Source organism: Anguilla rostrata, chromosome 10 (assembly GCF_018555375.3).
Source record: "Anguilla rostrata isolate EN2019 chromosome 10, ASM1855537v3, whole genome shotgun sequence".
NCBI lineage: Eukaryota > Metazoa > Chordata > Actinopteri > Anguilliformes > Anguillidae > Anguilla > Anguilla rostrata.
Genome location: NC_057942.1, coordinates 31,303,266 through 31,325,904, shown reverse-complemented (window position 1 = coordinate 31,325,904; position 22,639 = coordinate 31,303,266). Strand labels below are relative to the sequence as shown.

Genomic DNA, 22,639 nt, shown 5'->3' with positions numbered 1-22,639 from the left:
AAATTTTATCGATGATACATAATGTGTTTTACATTTTCATAAGGAGATTGAGGACTGTGACAAATGTGATTATTATTTATTCCTATCTCATATGATGATAATGTCATCATTTTATCAACATCTTTTGTCCCTTCCACTGGACGCCACAGGGCACAGCTTCAACTTCAGCTTCAGAATCAAGAACCAGCTTCTGTAGGCAAGCCTGGGCTTTCCTGCCCTTTCCCCCTTAGCGATACTCTGACACCTGAGCCCGACATCTTCATTTATTTATACACTATTTCAGGGGTGGCCGACCCTGGTCCTGCAGAGTCACAGGGCTGGCTGCTTCTGTCTCTGTGTTAAAATCGCCAACCAAAGCAGATAAGGTGAGATAAGGTCGACTGGGTAATAAACTGCTTTCATTGATCAGTTAAGTGCCGAGCACGACTCGGGAAACCAGCAGGCCCTGTGCTGCGGCTCTCCACTTAAAAGCCGGCTACCTCATGCTATGTGACCTGTGCAAAACAAAACAGTGCAAGGAATGGCTTGGCGAAACCCAGAACCGACAGTTGTGGGGGGAAAAGTGGGTGCACGTCTAATCAGTGTTTTTGCTAGGCCCGTTCAGCCAAGGTAGCCACATCTTCGTTGGTGTGCGGACCTGGCGCTCTGTTCCACCGTTTCCTCTCTTGCCCGAGGGAGGCCAGCCAGTATTTCCAGAATGTGGAGAATCCCTGTGTACGGAGCTCCCTTTATTGCTCCAGCTCAGCCAAAACACAGCCGTTTATTGAATGCTGCTGGACTCGACAGTGACAGCAAGGAGCCGGCACGCAAGGAACAAATATGGGCGGGAGGAGGGGGTTGGGGATGGGGAGGTATTGGACAGCCAACTGTTCCCAGCTGGCTGAGGGAGGGTGAGGAGGGGGAGAGGGGCAGGGGTCATCCACACAGACAGCACGCACTAGCTTCCAGGCGGTTACTGGGAAAATAAACGCTGAGAAAGAAGCAAAAACAAACCAGACAACAGATCCTGGCAGACGTCCATACTGTACAAGCTCCCGTTAACCTACTTTCTTTCTGAGCAAACCGGTTCCAGTGTCGGTGGGGAGAGAACAAGGCGAGACGAGCGACTGGTCCTGCTGGCCAGTGGCCAATCAGGTCTCCTCCCCGTGCGGCTGACTGACATGTATGCTTGTCTTCGCCCCCTGGGGTAAGTGCAAGGAGCCATGTCTTTGTACATGTAACCAGAATTAAACTGACCACCTGTTTCCAAGATAACTTGTGTTGAAAATCGCTTGCAGAATGACAACTGCCTCTGAATCTCTAAAGGGAAACTCCGTAGTCAACTGCACGGTTTATCTCATTGATCAAAAGGGCAGCAGCCATTCTTTTGAACTATGGAAATTCCAGAGCTAGTTTATGCTGTAGTTATATAACATCAGGGGACAAAAGACCAGTGAAAGACTGTAACAGGGAGTTTTGCACTGAAGTTATGACTGAGCTGTCACATGATGCACCAGGGAGCCCCGTGATTGGACAATGCAGCGGCAGATGGGTGGGGGGTGGGGGGGGGGTTCACCCCTGCTCTTATTAACACTTTGATTCGTGTACACTGAATGGCCTGGTGCAAAGAGCTGCATATTTTATCCTCAAGATTAATAAAGGAACAAACATAATCGGCTCGCATTTGTCAGCGGGATAAAAAAAAAAAGCTGAGTCAGCAAAGGTCAGGATGCATTGATCATTCAGAGCTCCTTCCCAGCCCGTTATTATACACCCAGGCCCCCGAACCGTGCCCGTACTGTTCAGCATCGCGCATTCGTGTTTAAGGCAAGACCCTCGACTCGATTTACCCAGCCAGTGAGCAGTTACGCTCGAGAAAAGCGATCCAAACAAAAGGGCCTCTGAATTTTAATGCTCTCCCTCTGAAGAAAAGGGGAAATGAATATTTAATTCTGCAGTCAGCGCTCCCACCAGATATCCGAGTCACAAACGCTCTCTATTTACACAGATTTTATCTTCACATTAATGCTACCATCCACACCCCCACCCTCCAGCTCTCTCTCTCTAGTACTAAAGCACTCATAATGAATATATAAATGCGTATATATTTAACCTCAACAGAGCAGCATGCAGCTGTTCAAGCTTGGAGTAAATCTCACATTAAGTACACAGGCAGTGGGGAATACGTGCCTGTACACCAGACACACAGTTGAGGGCAGGGTAAGGGCGTGGTCAGTGAGGCACGACACAATGGGAACACGGGTCTGGTGCGGTTAAATTTAAATAAAATAAAATCAGAAACAATTTAATATAATAGTATAGTGCTTTCTACAGAGAACAGTCAGAAGGAAAACTGAGCAAAAACCAGGCCTGAAAACAAAAAAAGCAAGCAGTGAGCTAAAATACTGGACGAAAAGGGAAGAAAAACACACAAACGGTGGTGAGGAAAAACTCCCCAATAGTAGGAAATCTAGGGGGGAGCCTGGCTATAGAGGGGGAGCCCATCCTCCACTGGCTAGCCAGGTGTAAAGTAGAGGTAGAATGGATGCGACAGAAATGTAATAAAGGATCAACCACAGCAAGTTTAGGATTGGATATGGGGGAATGGCTATATCCCTTGCTAACGGTACGCTGAATACCTCTTTTGGAGCCTCCTTATCACTAGCCGGCCCTGCCTGTTTAGGCCCTTACTCCCCCCACCAGCTTCACACTGGGACACAGCACCATAAACCTTGAGATTAAATAGAAGTTTAAACAGAAGTTTGAGTTTGCTTTGATGAATACCCACAGAAGGCACGGGCTTCTCCATATCTACTATAAACTCGCTCATCCCTGTGGCTTTGCAAAACCAAAACGCGTTCGTTTCCAGCCCCGGGGACGTCAACGGCAACGGCACTCGGAAAAAAGGACGTCAGCCCTCGAGTGGTAGGACGGGACACTGTAAATACACGGCACCTTCTGGAAACTTCCAAAGCGCGAATATGAAAGTATGACAGACAGGAAGAATAACCCAGAGCGCTAAAACATCCAGGGTGCTTAATCCTAGAGAATAAGCAGGTGGAACTATGTCGGAATGTGCTTGCCGAGAAGTAGCGTCTCCTTGGAGAATTTAAATACCACGGGGAAACAATGGCATGATGTAAATATGAAGGGATCTGCGTAACTTTGTTTTTGTGAGGGGGTAATTTAAGCCCACCAACCCTCCCTCCTTGAAAAGATAAAGGAGTGAAGACTGGTGTCCATGTTTTTAAATGACAGTCACAGAACATGAAAATTATAGCAATTTTGATATTGAGAGCCAGAGAGGGGTATTACATCATTACAGGAGCATTATGTCACATTAACACTCTTGTCACGCAGTAGAAGTTGTCCTGGGGGATAGCATTCAGAAGTACAAACAGTACCAGACCCACATACGCACGTTAATATTAGTTTTGATTCGTGCGACGGGCTCCTGTGATCCATCTGCTGTGTTTTGGTCAGTGTACACTGAATAAGCTACTGACCACTTGCCAATTTGCTGTTTTTTCTGCACTTGGTCCTGACGTGGTTGGGCGGCCAGAGAAAATAGCGACTGCTAAAGATGAACAAGGCAGGGTGTTGTTTTTCGGTCAGGGTGCAATGGCGAATAGGGTGTGAAAGTAAGGCCAGGAAGGCCACACCTTCATCTACGGGAAAATCGCAACAGAAGGCACGTCGATATGTCTTCCTCCTCGATTCTGCATACGAATGATGTCACTTCCTTCCCCCCGCCTCTGAGCACACGTGCTCGTTGTCAGGGAAGAACTCCCACAGCGGCGGGACCGCGAAGCCTTGCGCTGGGAGGGCCGGGCGGAACGTTGGATAAAAGCGTGTCTTTAATGTAGAGCTCGCCCAAATTTATCCTGTCACAGCAGGCCCCCGACCCCGCCGTGCGCAACGGCCCGCTCGCCTCCGCTCAGAGACAAGCGGCTGACTGTGTGCTTCCAGGGCGGCCCACTGTGTTTGCAGGGAAAATACGAAAAGTTTACTTAGCAGGGAGGTGAGATGATTTAACAGTCAGGGTAAAATGGAACTGAAAGTGGGGAAGACACACACACACACGCACACACCACACACATACATAAAAGCAAACATATGAGAGACAGATAAAGAGAGAGAGAGAGAGAGAGAGAGAGAGAGAGCAAAAGAGACCATTAATGATTACAAAATAAAAAAATCGACTTCCAAATTCATCAGTTTACGCAGGCAAAACCGAGAAAACCTTTGATATGCATTAACTTATGTGTATCCATGACAACAGGAATTCAATGAAGAAAAGGTTTCAAGTAAAAGGGCAATGAAACCCACTGGCCATTCGGCCGAAGTCCCTGTCATGTAAAGACAGAAAGATTGCCTCAGATTTGGCTCCCAGGTGCTTGGCTCGGTTTGGTCCGACTGAATGATTCTCTCACCGAGTCTTGAAAGGGAAGAGACCATACATCATTCATGGCAGAGGTGGATAAATCATCGCGCCCCCTGGCTCAAAGCTGAAATATCCTCCAGCGTGCTGGCTGGCGTCCTACGAAATTCGAAAGACTGGCGGCCTGTTCCGCCGCAATGAGAAGGTATGCTATTAAATGGCTGTGGCATACAGTAAATACAGATTTGGGCTGGGTACAGATACAGGGTTTTGGCCGGTTCACAGGGTTCATCTCTTTCCACCCACTTATCTCTTTAAAAGAACTAAACATTCCAAGCGGGCAGTAAGGTGGGCAGAGGAGAGAAGTGGCCTTAATGGGCACAGTCGCGGGAGTCGCGTCTCGCTGCGAGCTGCGCAGCCTGGCTGCGAGCCAGAGCGGCACAGGGCAGACGCTCCACCAGCCGCGCTCTCCGTGACCCGTCAGCGGCGTTGCTACGGCACCCCGGTGCGCGCCTCGCTCGCCGGGTCAGCGCTACACAGTGAAATGTTCAGTGTTAAATCGATAACTGTTGGACTCGTACGTTCTCTGTTAGAGCTGAATTAACACCGGACATTTAGCTGTGTGGGAAGTCCATTGTTGAAGCTGCAAACCTAAAGCAAAGATAGCTTGTTGAACAACAAAAAAAGAATCTACATGATTTGTCGAGTGACGAGAACAATCTTGGTTTGAGATAGGCCGAGATTAATTCGGCCAATCCACAGACTCACAGACCAAAAAGCTTTGTTCCTCGATAGAGAGAATGCTGCTGTCAACTAAAAGTCACAGCTAAGGAAGATTGGGTCCTTGAGCATTCTGGGAAAGAAACCAGTGGTATTTTCCTTACATTCATTACATTGAGGAATGTAGCACACACTCTTATCTAGAGCAAATTACTCAGCTTGTATTCCTGCATACCATCCAGTTATACAACTGTACATTTACGGAAGCGATTCAGGATAAGAAGCTTGTCGGAAAGTGCAGTGGCCTTGACCCACATGGGAATAAATCCAACAGTTTTTGAGTTACAAGCCCAGTTCCCTAACCAGTATGCTATGCAGCCACCCTACTTTCTTTGAGAAAGTAGGTCGGTAATTTGACCTTGAGCCCCTTCGTCTGGCTGATATGGATTCCGAGCAACTGCGAACCACATCTTTAGCATATCTTTGTCTAGTCTTTCCATATTATTTATTTATTTTTTTTGCCGATTTTGGAATGCGCAACCAACCAATCAATGATGTTGCGCTGCAATGCAAAACTCCGGCCCCTTAAAGCAAATCTAATGCACGGCGTGTGATGGACGGACCGGGAGAATTGAGTCACAGCCATGTCCTGATGCCTCACCAAGGCTTCTGGGGGGAAAATCATAGCAAACAAAATGACACATGACAGAATTCTCAAATGCGCTGACTACCGACCTCTGCAATATCAGCAGAAGGAGGTGAATGAGCAACTGCTTCTGCAGGAAATTGGTGGTGAGTGTATATATCACAAAGGAGAGAAGGAGGAAATGATCTGTGCCAATATTTATAAACAATCCCGGACCTGATCTGGGGTCAGTTTAGCCTTAGAGCTCATAATAGATAAGGTTAGGATACACACAGAAGAGACCTGATCCTCGATCAGCACTGATATTGTACCGGCCACTGATATTGTTAGTGTTGACATCACCTGGCCACAGATCAAAGTGACTGTTTTCTTTCCTCTTATCTCCCAGCAGCGCAGGCCCCATGAGCGACTATCTGAAAACATTTTACAAGGGTGAGCGGGGTCACATCTGGTCACGGTTTTACAACTCCTTATCATATCATTCCATCATTATCGGCTGGAAAATCCAAATCCAACGTTACATAACGAGCGGAAAGTTTCACTTGTCATAACAGACCAGTATTCACGGTATCATAATGCGGCAGCTAGACTGGCTGTTGTTCAGATACTCGACAGGCAGTAAAGCAATCCGTACGATTATAATAGGTGACCTTGTGTTGAAATTCAATTTGAGATAATAGCAGGACTATATAGTTTATATTACGATGTGCATTATTTCATCTATAAGAATTGTGTTGGAGATGAGGAGGAACTTTTTGTTGGAGAGGAGAAGAGACATATTGTTTATTATAAAAAGAAAAAATCAACAGCTGCCTTTGGATACTGAAAACTCCGAGGGGAAAACCAAATGCAAGATATGTAATCTAAGATAAGATAGATCACATTTTACTGTGTTAAACTCATGCCCACTGCACCTTCTTAGCCTTGGTACAATGACTATATAATCAGCAGAAACTGCACTCTCATGCCTGGCAGTTAAAGTGTACGGTATTGTCATTATAATTAAAAGTACAAATATACCCAGTAAATGTCAGTGAGGTTGGAACATGTAGCTCTAATTTTGGCTCGCGGCACATCAGGAAAGACAAGGTCAGCGATTCTACGCCTCTCAACCTTGTCCACAGTGCCAGGGCTACAATTTGGGATTAGCGAGCAGGCTGGCATTTGGAAAGACCCGCTCCGTGCACTGGGTGTCTGGAGCTATAGCGAAATGGCTTCCTGATCCCACACGGTTCTTGTTCTAGGCCTGTGAAAGGCATTGTGGGCAACGGAGGCTCCACTCGCGTTGGAAAGTCTACCAGGTCTACATCGTGCTCAGTTGTATTTATGTAATATTCAGAATATTAATAAAAATAAAGACATGCAACTTTAATGAACTTTGAAACAAAAAATATAACTATAAATACCATTCACTTTGTATTTACCATCAGTAGGAGGGTGTCTTACTGAAAGTACACCACATACTTGCAACCGAAACCACTCGCCAACATTAGCTTGTGGGCGCACAAAAAGATGTGCTAATTGCCTACACCATTTCCTTTGCTATCGCATGCACCCAAAGCCACCACATCGGTGCGATGTGTCTGCAGGTGAATGCAGGAACACGGCTTAAATTCACACGTGTGTGTCCTGTGGCGAGGCCCAGACTGGCCGAGAGCCCGGCAGCGCCAGCCAAATAAAACACCGCGTGTGACGACTGCTAGCGCCCCGCGACGCACGCCGCGCGAAAGCGAGGGTGCTTATCAGCCCGGCCAATCAGTCCGCTCGGCTGTATCTCAAACAGGTACGCGCAGTACGCAGGCCTGACGTAGGCTGACTGACTGACAAGAACCGACATTCGAAGGTGAGGGGAAAAACTCGACCGACAGCCGAGGTCCACCTCGAAAAAGGCCCAGAAGTGGCCCCCTGCTCCAGCTCGGCGACGCGACGGGCGTCGCTCGAATCTCGGCAGCGCCCACTGGACGTTAGCCGCCCGCTGTTAGGCGCCCGCTGTGATTCACGCACCCGGGAGGAGGGCCTCCACACTCCTCTCTAATGAGAAGAAGCTGGAACCGCAGAGCTGGCAGATCGCGCAGGAACACGGCGGCAGCGTTAGTAATCTCCCGCTCCGCTCTCTGTGCTATAAATAGCAGGCTCAGATTTGTTTCTGCTTTTTCAGCATTTGGCAAGAGGCTTTATACACAGGAGGCTGGGACCATGCAGCACAGTAAGCCTGAAAAGCGAGCCCTGTGGATTCATGCGCTGATCTTCCATTCACTTAAACATCCACTTTATCTCTTTCCCTTAATCTCCACTCCATATATTATCACCCAGCATCGGCTAGAGAAATATACTACCTACAAATGCCCAGTAAAGCGCGCTGTAAAAGCACACTGAAGCCCCCATTAAATGAAATACAGTGTTTAACACTTTTCCTCGATCTATATATGCCTGTTCCAACGAAGGAAAGGTCTTAGGCCATTATCAGGTCCATTTACTTTTTTAAATGAATGGCTAATGGCTAACAAATTACAGCAGCACATGTTCAAAGTGCAAACTAATACAGTATGTGTAGATGCTTTAATTTTACTGAGCCCACCTCACTTAAAAACCAACCCTCAAATTTCTATTTGAAGCCAACGTTAGAGAAACCTCAGTCTTCAAACAGCACTTTAAAACGAATTTTCTAAAAAAAAAATGCAATGGATTTAATGCAAAGGAAAAATGTCTTAGCCATAATAATAAAAAAACAGAACTTTACAGTTATGGACAGACAGATCACCATGTTCCAGCTCTCTGTGCATGTTGCCAGCTGAATTTTCCAATGACAATAGGACTGATTATCTGCAGAAGGGTTGGCCTGGTAACGCCCAGCTTTTCCTGGAGGCGGGAGGGCTCGCCATGCCAACGGTACAGGATTTTAGATCCTGATGGGATAAGGCGTCGGGAAGGCTGACAGGATAACAGCGCCGTTGTTTACGGAGCGACGAGCTTCCCTCCGCGATCCAAGGTCGAATAAACAGCTGGCTAATTAATCCTTTAATGAGGTTCTCTTTTTTATTGGCTTCCGACCTCTCACTCCTGTGCTTTCCCACCATGCAGCGGGGCTCCGTCCCACCTGCTCGCCCTGAGGCCATGTTTTCAGGAAGGAGGGGGACTTTGCGGAGACACCGGCCCGTCCCGGACCCGTCCCTTCCCCCAGGACACGGCTGTGCCCCGTCCTGGAGTAGCGCAGTGTTTTGGGTCCGTCTGTATAAACCCTGCAGCTTTTTCGGAGCCCGGACCAGCTCCGCAGGCCTGCTGTCAAAGAGGAGGCCGAGGAGCTCTTGAGGAGGTGTTCACCGATGCGGCGCCCGGGGGGCTCCCTTACCGCCGCGGTGTCAGGTAGCGGCTTTCCAGCCCCGGGGCCAGAGGACGGCTCAATGTCAGCCCCGCGTCGGGCTCCCTCGAACGGATCAGAAAAACAAAAAAATCCACAAATTCACCGCCGCTCCAGCAAGGGACACACAGACGTGACACAGCATGCAGCCCAATATGTGCAAGGACTCGACGCAACCTCTGGGATGGACTGCCCCAAACCTTGGGGCGAGACTGACGCCACCCACCCCCCAACCCCAAATTTTTGGACTCAAAAAGACTGTGGACTGCTATTTCGAAAGACCTTACTTTCAGAAAACTATAAACCCAGATAAGAGCCCTGTTAGATATTCCAGACAAAGCAATTTCCAAATCAGAATTTTTGCAGGCAAATGCAGATTGTTGACCTCCCCATGTTCTTTGTACGACTGAACACTGCCTCCCACTGGGTATGTCCTTCAAGCAGTATATACCGGCTGTTCCTGTTAAACTGACCACTTATTTCAAACTCAGACTTGACAAAGTTAAACAACCTAAAACATTTGAGGGATTTGTTGAATAGCATCCTAATGTTTAAGAAATTATCTGCTAGCATGCAACAGCAAATGTACTGTTGCCAACAGACCTGTAACATTATGCATGCATACATACTTGTTTCATGTCCTACATGTCCTTGATTTTATGTTAAACACTATGAATTGCAACCAATGGAAGAATTGTGCTTTGTAAATAAAGTTTTATTGACTGAATGATTGACTGATTGATTGAAGATGACAGATCTGCCCTAGTTCTAGAAGCTTCTTTATCAGAAAGCTGAGAATGCAGTCTCAGAAGCTGTAGTGGGGCCGGCTGCTGGTTTCATTTTATCAACACCTCTCTTACTGGGGGGATAGGGGACAGCGTCATCGCAGTTCTTTGGGTCACTGCTCCGGCGCTCCTGTTAAATCCCCAACATGAGAGGTCCTGTGGATTGGGGGGGTGGCAGCTTGATGAGTGGGGTCTGACGCCCGTGCCTTTGTTTGAGAAATTGGGGATCTGTGACAGGCTTTATAAATAGCTCTCCAGTGAAGCAGTGAGATTAGCGCTCAGTTATAACTGCAGTGGGGACTATATGGGGCACAGGGCAAGGTCCGCACACAAGGGGACAGCTTCCTCTCTGTACCAGCCTAAGCTAAGCTCCGCCAGAACATTATGAAAACAGCATGTGTGCGTGTGTCTGTGTGTGTGCACGCGTACATGCGTGTGAGACCATGCAGATAAACAACCAGGCACACCACAAAGAGGAAGAGACTGGACCAATAGTGACCAGCTTCCTGAATGTAAAGGACATCTTTGTGGGAGACTCACACTACATTCAGTGTGTGTTACAGGCTGTCGTAATTCAGAAGCTAGCAAATTCATCAGTTGTTCACACACTGTAAGGGGGACCAGAGGTCTTCCCAAACAAAGTCAGTTGACTGAAAGCCAATGAGGTAGTCATGCCTGGAGACAGAGGGGATTTCATTGGTGGTGGTGGATTGGGTGGGAGGGGCTACCTACCTGAGCTGTTTGTCCGTCCCCTGAAGACGTCGTCGTAGGCCTTCCACTGATGTGTGACCTGGTAGGCGTGGATGAAGATCACGAACACTGCCACCAGGCAGATGAGGGGGACCAGGGCAGCGGTACAGAGGGCAGCGTACACGTTTGGGATGAAACACCTGAGGGAGGGAGCACGGCACAGGCACAGGTGAGGAGGCGGAGCAAGGGGGTGTGTCTACAGTCCCAAGAAACGAGTACACCAGGGGCCTGTATCACGAAGCAGGATTACTGGGTTAGCTCAATAACTGCACAGAGGGAAACCTGGAACTCTCCCAAATGTGGAACAGGTGTAGTTATCCAGGTAACCCAGTAATTCTGCTCTGTGATACAGGCCCCAGGGATTCCCAGGCCTGCTTCTGGAGATCTACTGTCCTGGAGTTTCTCACTCCAACCTCATACAACAGCTAGAGATCTCATTGAGCTGCTAATTAGTAGAATCAGGTGTGCCAAATTAGGGCTGAAATGAGAATTTACAGGATGGTAGATCTCCAGGAACAGCATTAGGCAGCCTTGATGTATATTACGTTGAGGAGGGCTGAGTGTGTGTCCACTGCACTGGGGGGTGGGAGGCGTTTTAAACCAACGTCTGCTGTACAAACCCAGCAATTTACTGCATCCATTAACTGCAGCCATCTGGAGACAGCACCGCAGTCCTGAAGCTAGCCAAGATGGCCGTTCGTTCGCTCAGCGTGGGGCCCTTATCTGAGGTGACAAGCTGGGCCGTTAGTGCATCCTGTTACCCACTTCCACCACCTCTCGTTTTCACCGGGAACAATGGAGGCGAGCTTCCAGAGAATTTGATTCCTTTAAACCCGTCCCCTAGATTTCCGCAGAACCGATCAATAAACCGGTTTAACGGCTTTCCGCTTTCCGTTCTCCCTGCGCCTTCCAGAGGGAGAACTACTCCAGAATAACAGAGGAGGGGCAGTCGACCTTGCCAAACCGCGTACAGCGGGAAGGCTACCGTTGATCTTGGCTTGGATGCAACCATGGAGGAGAAATGTACCTGCCTTCTGCACATTCATCAACTTAATGTTCTGCCCAATGTACTTTTTATAACGTCCCCCCTTATTCAAAAGCACAATCCAATACCCATGTGCATAAAGGGCCATTTAACCATCAGCCTGATATGGACTGAGGTACTATCGGGTAGATTTGTACTCATAGGTATCCTTGCAGTTGGATAACTGAACTTACTTCATACACAAGACAGCAGGTGTGGAGACAATTAATCATGTTGAACAGATTTAGAGAGACTATTTCATAAGATTACAATCAGCGTCATTTACATTTTGCTATATATTAGTCCGCACATCGCTGATTGTCTGTGGTATACCATACACAAGAGCTGGAGAGAGCTGTGTGATTTAGCTTCCCTATAGCATGGCCCTTCAGCTTATTACACCCTTCATAACACCTTCATGAACACTTATGTGTCACGGAATGTGCGTCTGTACGTGTGCCCGAATGTCACACACAGACTTACTACGACATGCCAAATCAGTCATGGCAACATCACTTATGACATGTTTGCGTAATGCTTATGAAGGCACTACATAGCTTCTAAGAGAGAAAACTGGCATGAAGCGCTTCTGCCTTGAACTTCCTTCTGTTTTTCTGTTTAACGAGAGAGACCGGCCAGCTGCTCTGCGCCGCCAGTGCACTGAGCACGCTCCATCCTACGGCGACACGCGGACCGCGTCCGAATCCTCGCGCCCGCCCGTTTTATCTGGGCCGTTCCCAGCGGTCCGGGGTTCCGCGGGGGCCCCCGCCCCCCTTTTGTTTAGGAGCTCTGGGAATCTGGTCACGCTGCTTCTCCCGTTAATCTAAGGAATTCATTCCCATCAACAGGATGTCCCTGCCATTCTCCCGCCGGGTAATTAAGACGGCGAACTCTGCCGTTTCTGCGATGGGAACGTCAGGGGAAAACATTTTGTTATGACGAGAGGGGTATCACAATCTTCCCGAGCGTCTCGGATTCACAGGGCAGCTCCCCACATTGCAGCCTGATGCAAAAGCACAAACATAACAGGGAGAAATAATTCCCAATACAGAACAAAACATACCGAAGCCACAATAAAATTCCAAGTATTCAAAACCCACATGTTCTTAACCTAGTAATGTTCTATCCATGAAAGCCAAATGCAGGCATGTACTGTATGTGCTTTGACATTAATACAGGCTTGGCTCTCATGCGGGGATGTGGTCAGTCATGTTGTATTTGCTTAAGCTAAAGACCGCCAAGAAGGAGGCTTTGAAAACAATCTGTCAAAAAAGCTTTCAGCTTTGGTTATATAGGGTGCACTTCAATCATTTTGTTGATCATTAAAACAATTTAGCCACTCATTCCAACGGCCCTTTCAAAGTTAAACACCATTGCCCTTTGTTATGCAAGGTTCAACATGTTCTGTACAGTCATATAGACACACAGCACAAAAGACAAGAGGATATAGACTTAGGGCTTTAAGGCCACAACTCAGTGTTGTTTACTTGTGTAACCAGCAGAACTTCCCTCTACAAGTTTATCTTGTGTTATCTGGAATGGAACTGTGCCAACATGTCATTGGATGTGAATTTTGGTATGCGGATCGAAGACACCTGGCGACAGCAGAGCTTGCGACGTGATTGGCAGATGTTCAGCTGGCAGCTGTGATGAGCCCGTGAAACACAAGACATTCTGGCTCTATGCCAAGTGATAAATAACAGCTACAGGTTACGTGCAACACCGTGACAGCCTGATAAAACTGCCACAGGCTCAGAAATGTGCGAAGAAAGTTAGGCATCCAATGGGCAAAGCTCTCTCAGCGTACACCACAGACAATGATATCATTCCTTCAGGAGGCAAAACTAGCGTTCAAGTTAATTACAGGATAGAACGCAAAGACTTCTTTTTCCGCCATCATGTTTATCATGTATACAGTGCCACTGTAATTATGAGGCACAGGTCTAATTAGAAGTGCAGGTCTAATTTCAGGCACAGGCCTAATAAATTGAGGCCTGCAGCATCGTTTCAGAAGATAGTGTTCTCCAAATGGGTCAGGGCGGGATTGAGACAGGTTTAGATGGAGATGTGATGGGGGGAGGGGGGGTTCACAGAGGATGAGGATTCAGGAAGTATATGTATCATATTTTCAAAGAAGTCCACATATTTACAGTACTTTGCAGCATATTCGATTTTGGAAGGGTAGCCTAGCGGGAGTCCCCCCACCCCCCACCCACCCACCACCACTCCTTTCAGTTAAACACCCACCCCCGTACCACCCGTCGTCATTTTGGAATAAGCTCCAAATCTCCCCCATCATCCCCTCTATTACAGTGATTGAGGTGTAAAGGCCCTCCATTCATCACTGTGTGCTCAGCACCAGTCTTCCCCCGGATTCCCCTCCACGGCGTGAGTCGGCAGTCATACCTCTCCCCCACTCCGCCCTGTCGCAGAGACTTAATCATCGACTCCCGCTCCATCGAAGTGAGTTAATAACCACCCACTCCCATCACTGTCATTCAGCCACCATGCCTTAACCACCAACATCACCTATCTCACGTCCACTCTCCTCCGTGACTGAGCAAAGATATCACAGAGCAGGATAGCTATGACCAGGGACTTAGCTCAGTGACTCAACATACTATTAGCATGCCCTGTCAGCACAGCCTGTCAACGTAGAAATTACCTTACCTAACACATTTTACATTTTTCCTAATTTTACATTCATAAGGCTGGGTAGACTGAATGGAGAAAGCACCTAGCTCAAGGGAGCACCCTTCTAGGGAATCTGCAACCTCCAGAATGCGAAAACAACTCATAATCCTGTGTGTCTTTGCACCTGTTACCAGGTTACAGCCTACACCTGTGAAACACTGACAGACAGTGTGGAAATTGATCATGCTGGAAGAATTAATGTGAAGAAAGAGCTTCTGGATATTTCTCAATGTTTTATGTTTATAATTCAGAAAAAGCTTAATTAGAACTTCTCATTAATTAAAGCACTAAAATCACTGGGCTGTGCAAACAATATAGCATGTTAAGTACAGAATGATAATTTATGTAATCTTCATAATATAAAAATACACAATATATTTTGCCACATTCTAAATGTATGTACACTGATAAAACGGTGTACAAAAAAGTATTAGAGTAAGATTTTTTTTAAATGAAAATAAAAATGTACTGACATAAGTATTTGTATTTAATTTACTAATGTAATGAAGGAATGATATATAAAATAATTAGAAGAGTATTATTACACATATATTTTGGCAGTTACCACATGTTGTAAAGGTGGACCCTATTTTAGCATTAGCCCTTGCATAAATGTTTCCACTTAACATCTGTAACAGAGGCCTGTTGTGTAAGTCCACGAAGCTCTGTGTTTGCCTTTGAGTGAGTGCTGAATCAAACGGGAACTGGGCCGTTTCCCGAGCGCAATTTTGAGGAGACGTGCGAGCACCCACGCCCGAACCCCCGGAAACCGAAACCGCGGGGGCGGTCCGGCGGGGAACGGATTTTCGGTTACCTCAGGAAGGAAGTCCCTCCCCCGCGCCCCCTTCCCCCCGCCCCAAATGTCAACTTAAAAACTGTTCCCGAGCGAATGTGTCAACAGTAGCTACTGTATGAATGACCTCATCCTTACACTTTCCAGGGCGCTATAAATGCCTCGGTGAGGGCGCACCTGGAGTCAACTGCCCCAAAAACAGCACTCCGCCTCAGGGCGGGATATTTTTAAACGGTGACTTTAATGTGACACGGAATGTTTTTTAAGAAAAAGGATCATCCTTTTCCAGTGAGAACGAGTGCTGGCATGTGGGGAGTGTACCACAGTGAAGCATTTTCGTTTAACCAACCAGAAAAGCATCGGAGCAGAGAATGATGGTTCAGTAACTGACTGACAAATCCTAACCCGCACATGGAATTATGGGCTGCTGTCCGATTGATAAGGAACCACAAACTGAAAAGAAACTAAGTATTCATCCTTTCCATTGAGATTATATGCAGAAATAATTACACGAGATAAAAAACCATCACGGAGTCTGTGAGATCAATACAGAAACTACATAAACATCGCAGTGTGCTAAAGAAGCAGTCAGCTCGTTGTAGGGCTCATTAAAATAACTATGACGTTGCAGGACTAATTAAAAGTACTGTAAGTGCACATTAAATGTGTAGTTATGATTGTATTGAACCATTCATATGGAACCAAAAGAAACAAAAGACAAAAACAAAGGTACTGTTCCATTATGGTTATCTTCTAGACTTGACCCCAACATGAGTTCTGAGTTCACTGAGAAATTCATAAAGGACCTAACAAAAAAACACTCATGATGTTGATTGGTTGTTTTTTTTTTGGGGGGGGGGGGGTGGTGGTGACTGGGAGGGAAGAGTTGAGATCCCGTCGGAGATGGGAACGAGCGGGGGTGGTTTTCGGGGGTACTCACACGTCTCCGTTCACCAGGTTGTAGACGCTGTGGATCTTCCAGTCGTAGCCCCCGAGCAGGACGATGACCAGGACGATGATGACCAGGGCAGGCAGGCCCCAGCTCAGCAGGATGTAGAGCAGGTACCGCCTCTCCGTGTGTTCGTCGTTCATCACCAGCACCTGCCAGAAGTTAACCGCCTGGGGGGCGAGGGACAGGAGGAGGGGTTAAAGAAGTGACTGAGGAAACTGACCCCACCCTGTCAGAGGGAGAGGGAGGCATGATGCATATAATCATTCACCAGTTATGACGTATATAACCATTCCCCAATTATAACGTATATAACCATTCCCCAGTTATTATGTATAAAATCATTCCCCAGTTATAATGTATATGATCATTCCCCTGTTCAGTTGGCTCAATAATTTCCTACCAGTCCGCACCAAGTAACGTGATGTGGATGAGTGTTTTAGGGCAAAATCACTACACCCTGGAGGCAGTTGCAGTGAGTATACCCCCTTCAGTGTAGGGCAATTTGAGAGGATAAAAGGCACGCTATAATCGCAGTCCATCATTAATATTTTACAGAAGAGCATGCGTCCAAAAGGCCCGCTCGCTTACAAGCCATGGTTCCCTCGATACAGCATCAGTTCTGACTGAAACAGGTATCTCTGCATCATTATTATTCCTTAAAAGGTGCACCGGTGGCTTAACCTTCAATATCAATGATCTCTACGTAACAGGATTATGGGCCTATTATAAAGGTGAGGGGGAGTGCTTGTGGATGGGGCCCTGCCCTAAGCTGTGATGCAATATTTGGAAGCAGGCACGCTGACTAGCAGAAGACCCGTGGTGTCTTCGATGCAGACTCCTGGCTCTGATTTCATTAGCAGGATGCTGGCAGCGCTCCAGCGAGAATCCTATGATCTGATTGGTTAGCCGGGGTCCTGATGGAACCAGCGGTGGGATTCTACGGTGTCAGCGCAGGTACGGCAAAAAGGATAGCTGGCGCCCGCTGTCCGGCCACTTAGGAGAAACCCGCTACCCACCGGAGCAAGGGCCTTTTCCAGGATCAATAGCCCCCACCCCTTAGATTGCAGTCAACGTTATCTTACAGATCAGCAATGTGCGTTCAAGAGGAACAGAAAGGGACAGTGCATGTGTGTATGTGTGTGAGTGTGTTGGAGTGTGTGTGTGTGTGAGAGAGTGTGGCAGTGAATATGTGTGTTTGTGTGTGTGTCAGAGAAAGTGAGACAGAGAGAGAGAGAGAGGGAGAGAGAGACCGAGCAAAAATGAGAGAGAACTGTCAACCAAGGAAATTCTGACTGAAATCTGAAACTGAGTACCACTGAAAGCTTTAGCCATATGTCTGTTTTCCTTTTGGGACACAAATACTTTCCATTGCGAATCACCATTTACTCTCTTCCTCTGGAAAACAGGGCAATTAATTCCATGTGTTATCGGCTTTTACAGGATACAAGAACTCCTTAATGTTCATGACCTACAAACTACCTTTACAAGTTTTTTTATTTATTGTTGAACTCTTATTGTCCAAAGTTTAACCAAACATTTGCATGGGTAACAATGTATTTTTGCAGTTTAATAATTATGCGTGACTAGTTTACTTTGTGTACTCAAGCTAATGGTAAAAAAACAAGAAAAAACGTGAATGCCAAGAAAGATTATTTGTTCAGCGTATAAACAGCATTCTCTAATTTCTTGCTTCTACGTCACAGAGAGTATGACTTAAACCCAGGGTTGGAAAACCATCCGTGCCTGAGGAAAGAGGTCATTGGAAGCGGGGGGGGGAGGGGGGTTCTGAGGTCAGGGTTTAAAATATCAAGGGTCCTAAGCCAGGTGTGCTTTGGTTCACGTCCCACATTTGGACACGTCCTCTCAGATCAGCTAAACCCGTCTAAGCCTTATTTCATATGATCAGAAGTGCTGACACACTGGATTAGCCTTCGGCTAACATTGGTGGGAGTATATGGAGTCGGTTTCGCAGCAATTTCCTGAGTACTGCCGGTTATATCACCAGGAGGGGTTTGTGGGGGTGGTGGTAGGGGGGTAATTCGGAGGCATGGGACGAGCTGTGCCAGGGATTTACGGGAGGTGACGGAGAAGGGGTCAGCCAGGCTGGACGTGAGCCTTCATCTTAACAAGAATTTTAGAAAAGAAAAATGTGTGTGAAAACACGTAGATCACCCCGGTCCTCTCCGTAAGTTACATAAAAAAGTGTTATATAAGATGACAAAACATATTGCTCTTTCTTCTGAAGAGACAGGAGAGAGTATAAAAGAAAAGATTATCATGATTATGAGAATTATATTTGTGTTTTGGCTGACATTTAAAGAATCTACATTATCGGTGAAAAACTGTCTCTAAGTAACCCCACACCCCACTCCCACACCATAGTGACAAAACACTCAAATGAGAAACCAGTACAAACATTTCCGATTCTGGGAGTGGAGCAAAATAAAAACTTTGCCAACTATTTATTTATTTTTCTGGAAAAATCCTTCATTTAAAAAAAAAAAAAAAAAAAAACTTGCCTTGTTCTATTGCGATAAAACCTACAAAGCGCACAATGGAAAGAGTTATTTTAGAATCTTCTAGAAGCACTGTTGAAGGACCCCAGTGTTACTCCAGGGTTATTTCATATGACCATTCAGTACCTCTTGTTGTGTGAGGTCACCTCTACTGAATATCTCTCACTGTCTCCTCGGTGCAAATGTGGGCCACTGTTGTCGACTCATGACTTTTCCTGGCCTTTAATCGCGTAGATTTTACACACTGGCGTCCTTTCACTCCACAAGCCCCTCTTTGTTATTCGCGTTTCGTCCCAGACTTGATTTGTGATCTGACAATTCACAGGTCTTTCCATTTATCCCTTCTTGCAAATGTGCAGCTGTTCGCCTTCTCCGAAAAAGGATGTTTGCACGAAAAAAGAAATGAAAAATACATGTCAGCTGGAGCTACTTCCGGAAACTGTACGAACTGCCTTTGTTACAGACACAAAATATCTTGTGAGCTGCCTGGCAATGTCTGTTTTCCCCGCAGGTTGCATGACTAATGCCTTTTTGCTGGACAGAAAGGCTGTAGAAACCTTGATGTTCAGGGTCGGACGCATTCTACCATCAGAAGACAGAACTCCTTATTTCTTTAAATTAGATAAACATGTGACCTTTTCAACCCTCTGTTTGTCAGCTGTTTTGCATACATGCCATTTGATTAAGTGCATGTTATAACTGAGCCTTAGTAGCTTAGTTCAGCTTTTACGTTTTTCTCCACTTCCGGAGATACATCACTGCGTCTTTGCACAGGAGACCTGGTCAAAAAACATGCCTTAAGGCATGACTAATTCCCAGGTAGCAGGAACTGTTCGTATCATTACTTTTCTTCGTACAGTACATTCTTGACACTGAGAGGGTGTATTATTTATATTAAGCTCAATCCATTTTTCTCCAGAATTTTTTCCCCCAGAATGCACCGTGGTAAGAGGACATACTGTGCTTTGCCAGCTCAAGCTCAGAGTAGGTGTTTGCAGCCAGGAGGTTTAAACCGATCTTTCTTAGTTCAGATTTACAGTACCTTTCTGTGTCGAAACCCCATTCAGGAATCAGAACTAGAATCTCCTCAGCCAATCAGGAAGGTTCAATCTTACGTTTCCTTATAATCTGCAGTTAGCACAATTTTCTAAGTTGAGTTGGTTACAAAAAAAAACTGGGAAAAGCCCCAACCTAAATGCACACACATATGAGGTCATCTGATTGGTGACCCTGTACCACAAGCTACCCACAACTCCACTTGCTGGTATGTGCTAACCACAGAACAAGCAGGGTTGTGCCTGAAAACTCAGCCTTTGTTCCCCACTGAGAAGGGAAAAGCATGTGAACTCCTATACCATAACAGCACTTTGCAGATTGTTTGCTGGTTGGAAAATGTAGTTTTGAAAAAGTAATGAAAAAATACCTGAAAAAAAAGGCCTGTATTTAGCTCGTATTCTCTTTAAGAGCTACACTACACCGACTGCTTTCATTAAACAGATTAATTTCTGGAAACTTCAGATTTTTTGTTTATTTCATCTCTTTCTATTTATATCTCTTTCACTCCTTTTCTGCAGAAAGATATCTGTCTTGTGCTTTCTTGGGGAAAAAAAACTGAAGACATTTTTTTTCTCTGGGTCCTTTCAGAAACCCCTAATAAAGGCATGTGCTTGTGGCATTTTTATATTTGTCACCCTCCTGCGGCTCAGGGCCGGAGAGAGAGAAATCATTGCGTCTCCTGTCCTGAGCCCTTCAGCCCGGAAAAAGAATGAGAGAAAATCCCAACCGACTGACGTGAGAACGCAGCAGGGAATGGGAGCCTCCACAGTCCCTTAACTGCCAGGCAAGATTCAGTTTGCTGTTATGAGTCCTCCAAACCTCTGGTCCAGATGCTAATGTAGCTCAGCTTCCCCTCTATTTGTAACAATCTTGAAATCTTGCTGAAATTACAGCGCAGGCAAACACAGTGGTGCTAGGCAACAGAACCGGTTTTTTGGAGGTTTAGGAGGTGTCTCCAAAATAAAGGTTGCATCTAAACCTGGCAATTTTGGTCAATAACAAAGTCCAAGACCAAAATCACTCAAGTTCCTCCTTTAGTGAATGAACTTGCCACAGAAGGAACTGATGGCGTGCTGCCTTGGCTAGCTCTGAAAGCGTGACAACTCATACTTTCCCAGAGACCTGAGGGTGCGAGCCACGGCCCCCGCACTTCCTGTTTCCCGTGGCTTACCTGCAGGAGCATCCAGGTGAACTGGCTGAGGTGGAAGTAGTGGGAGAAGAGGCCCAGGGCGGCGCAGCTGTCGTCCGAAAGAAGCCTGCCGCGGAACGTTGACACCAGGAAGCAGATCTGCCGAAACGGGAGGGGAGACGCGTCAGTGGAGCCCGACGGATGAGCGAGGTCCGCGTGCGCGCGCCTGTCGGTTCGCCCCCAGCACACTGCCCCCAATCCTGAGAAACGCCAATGAGCGTGCGTGCGTGTGTGTGTGTGTGTGCATATGTGTGTGTGTGTGTGTGTGCATATGTGTGTGTTTGTGCGTGTGCATATTTGTGTGCGATTATGTGCATGTGCATATTTGTGTGCACCCATGTGTGTGTGTTCATATGTATATGCGTATATGTGAGCACACGTGTGTATATTTGTGTATGAACGTGTGTGCGGACGTGTGTTACTGTGTCATATCACAATATAGAAAAACTGCATTTAAAAAACAAGAAACCCAAGTAAATCCTAACTCAGGAGGATGTGAACTCTACAGTAAACAGAGGCCTCTGATGCAGTCGAGAGGACAACTCCAAGGACACAGCGTGCATTGGGCAGTCAGGCTAAAAAGGGGGAGAGAGGAGGTATGTAAGATTTACTAAAGAACCTTGCCGGGGCTCAAGTGGCTGCCAGGATCTCACTCTCCCTGATCGGAACATTTATTGCCTCCTGGGAGAGCAGCTCAGGGCTGTTGGCGCCCTATTGCATAACAAAGGTCAGCGCTAGCCGCCCCCCCTGAGAGTGGGTCAGGGCAGGGGGAACCTTCGCCAGGTCCTGGGGGGAGACATTGCGGTGTCACTGGTCAGCTCCCCCTGGGCCCAAGCCTAAGGACCGTGGCCAGCTCTGCACTTCTCTCCCTCTCTGTCATCGACTCTCTCATTAAGCCGAGTGCTGGCCGCTGTCACGTTTGCCCACACTCGGCCACCCTCTCCCTGCTCATCCAACTGTGAGTCATCCCCTGGCCTGCTCATACCTAAACCAGAGCTGCTTTGGCAACACTGTCTCGCATGCTAATAAAGCATGAGAACATTCAACTAAACGGAGAGAGAGAGAGAGATAGTGGGGGTAAAAGCTATAGCTGAATGCCTGCCGGATAAATACCCACACTTCTCTTCCTGTTTTCTCTGCACCACACCACTGAACTACATCCCCCATCATGCACCACCATAGTTTCAGCTTTAGACATGCTCACTTGCAATGCAATTACGACTTCATCCCACAAGTGTAGTGTACAAACTGCTGTGCGATAATGACATGCTCGCGTGGTGTTCTGTAAACATCGTCAAGTTTGTTGTGGCAGTACTGTAAACTGCCATTGTCAGCAAGTAAACAGTAATTTTGTGACTCCTGTTGGGAATAATAACATTTTAAACATCCAGCAAAGATAATTGATAAATGCAAAGATCACACCATTGTTAAATTGACCAAGCAGTTTCTGAGGAGGCACACCAAGTGCATAACAATACAGCATGGTAAATTACAGTTCTTTTTTCAAGCTCACACCATGTACCCATAACTGATTTTTTTCTTTTTCCATGACGTAAATAGAGCTACCGCTGAAAAGGACAAAAATATTTGATATAACAACATTTTTTTTTAATTAAAAAACTTAACTAGCTGCTGGAACTTTAGGTGCATGAGCAGCAGTCTGTGTTTAGGGGTAAGCAGCCCAGTGTTTGGGTCCATAATGTACCGACAGGAACCATTTCGAACATCGAGTACAGACAGCCGCTTCCTTTCAGATTTGGAATACTTTTTCTGCTGAAACACGGAGCATTGTCCCT

The 22,639-nt window shown here is 46.6% G+C and overlaps 1 protein-coding gene across 1 annotated transcript in view; it reads right to left on the bottom strand.

The window, feature by feature from the left end:
* adgrv1 (adhesion G protein-coupled receptor V1) overlaps window positions 1-22,639 on the bottom strand; it is a 159,069-nt gene that overhangs the window by 18,523 nt on the left and 117,907 nt on the right. Inside the window, exons 84-86 of the mRNA XM_064296515.1 lie at window positions 20,826-20,942; window positions 16,071-16,249; window positions 10,602-10,759 (exon numbers count right to left, since the gene is read on the bottom strand). Coding sequence (XP_064152585.1) covers window positions 10,602-10,759; window positions 16,071-16,249; window positions 20,826-20,942 — 454 coding nt within the window. The remainder of the gene's footprint in view (window positions 1-10,601; window positions 10,760-16,070; window positions 16,250-20,825; window positions 20,943-22,639) is intronic.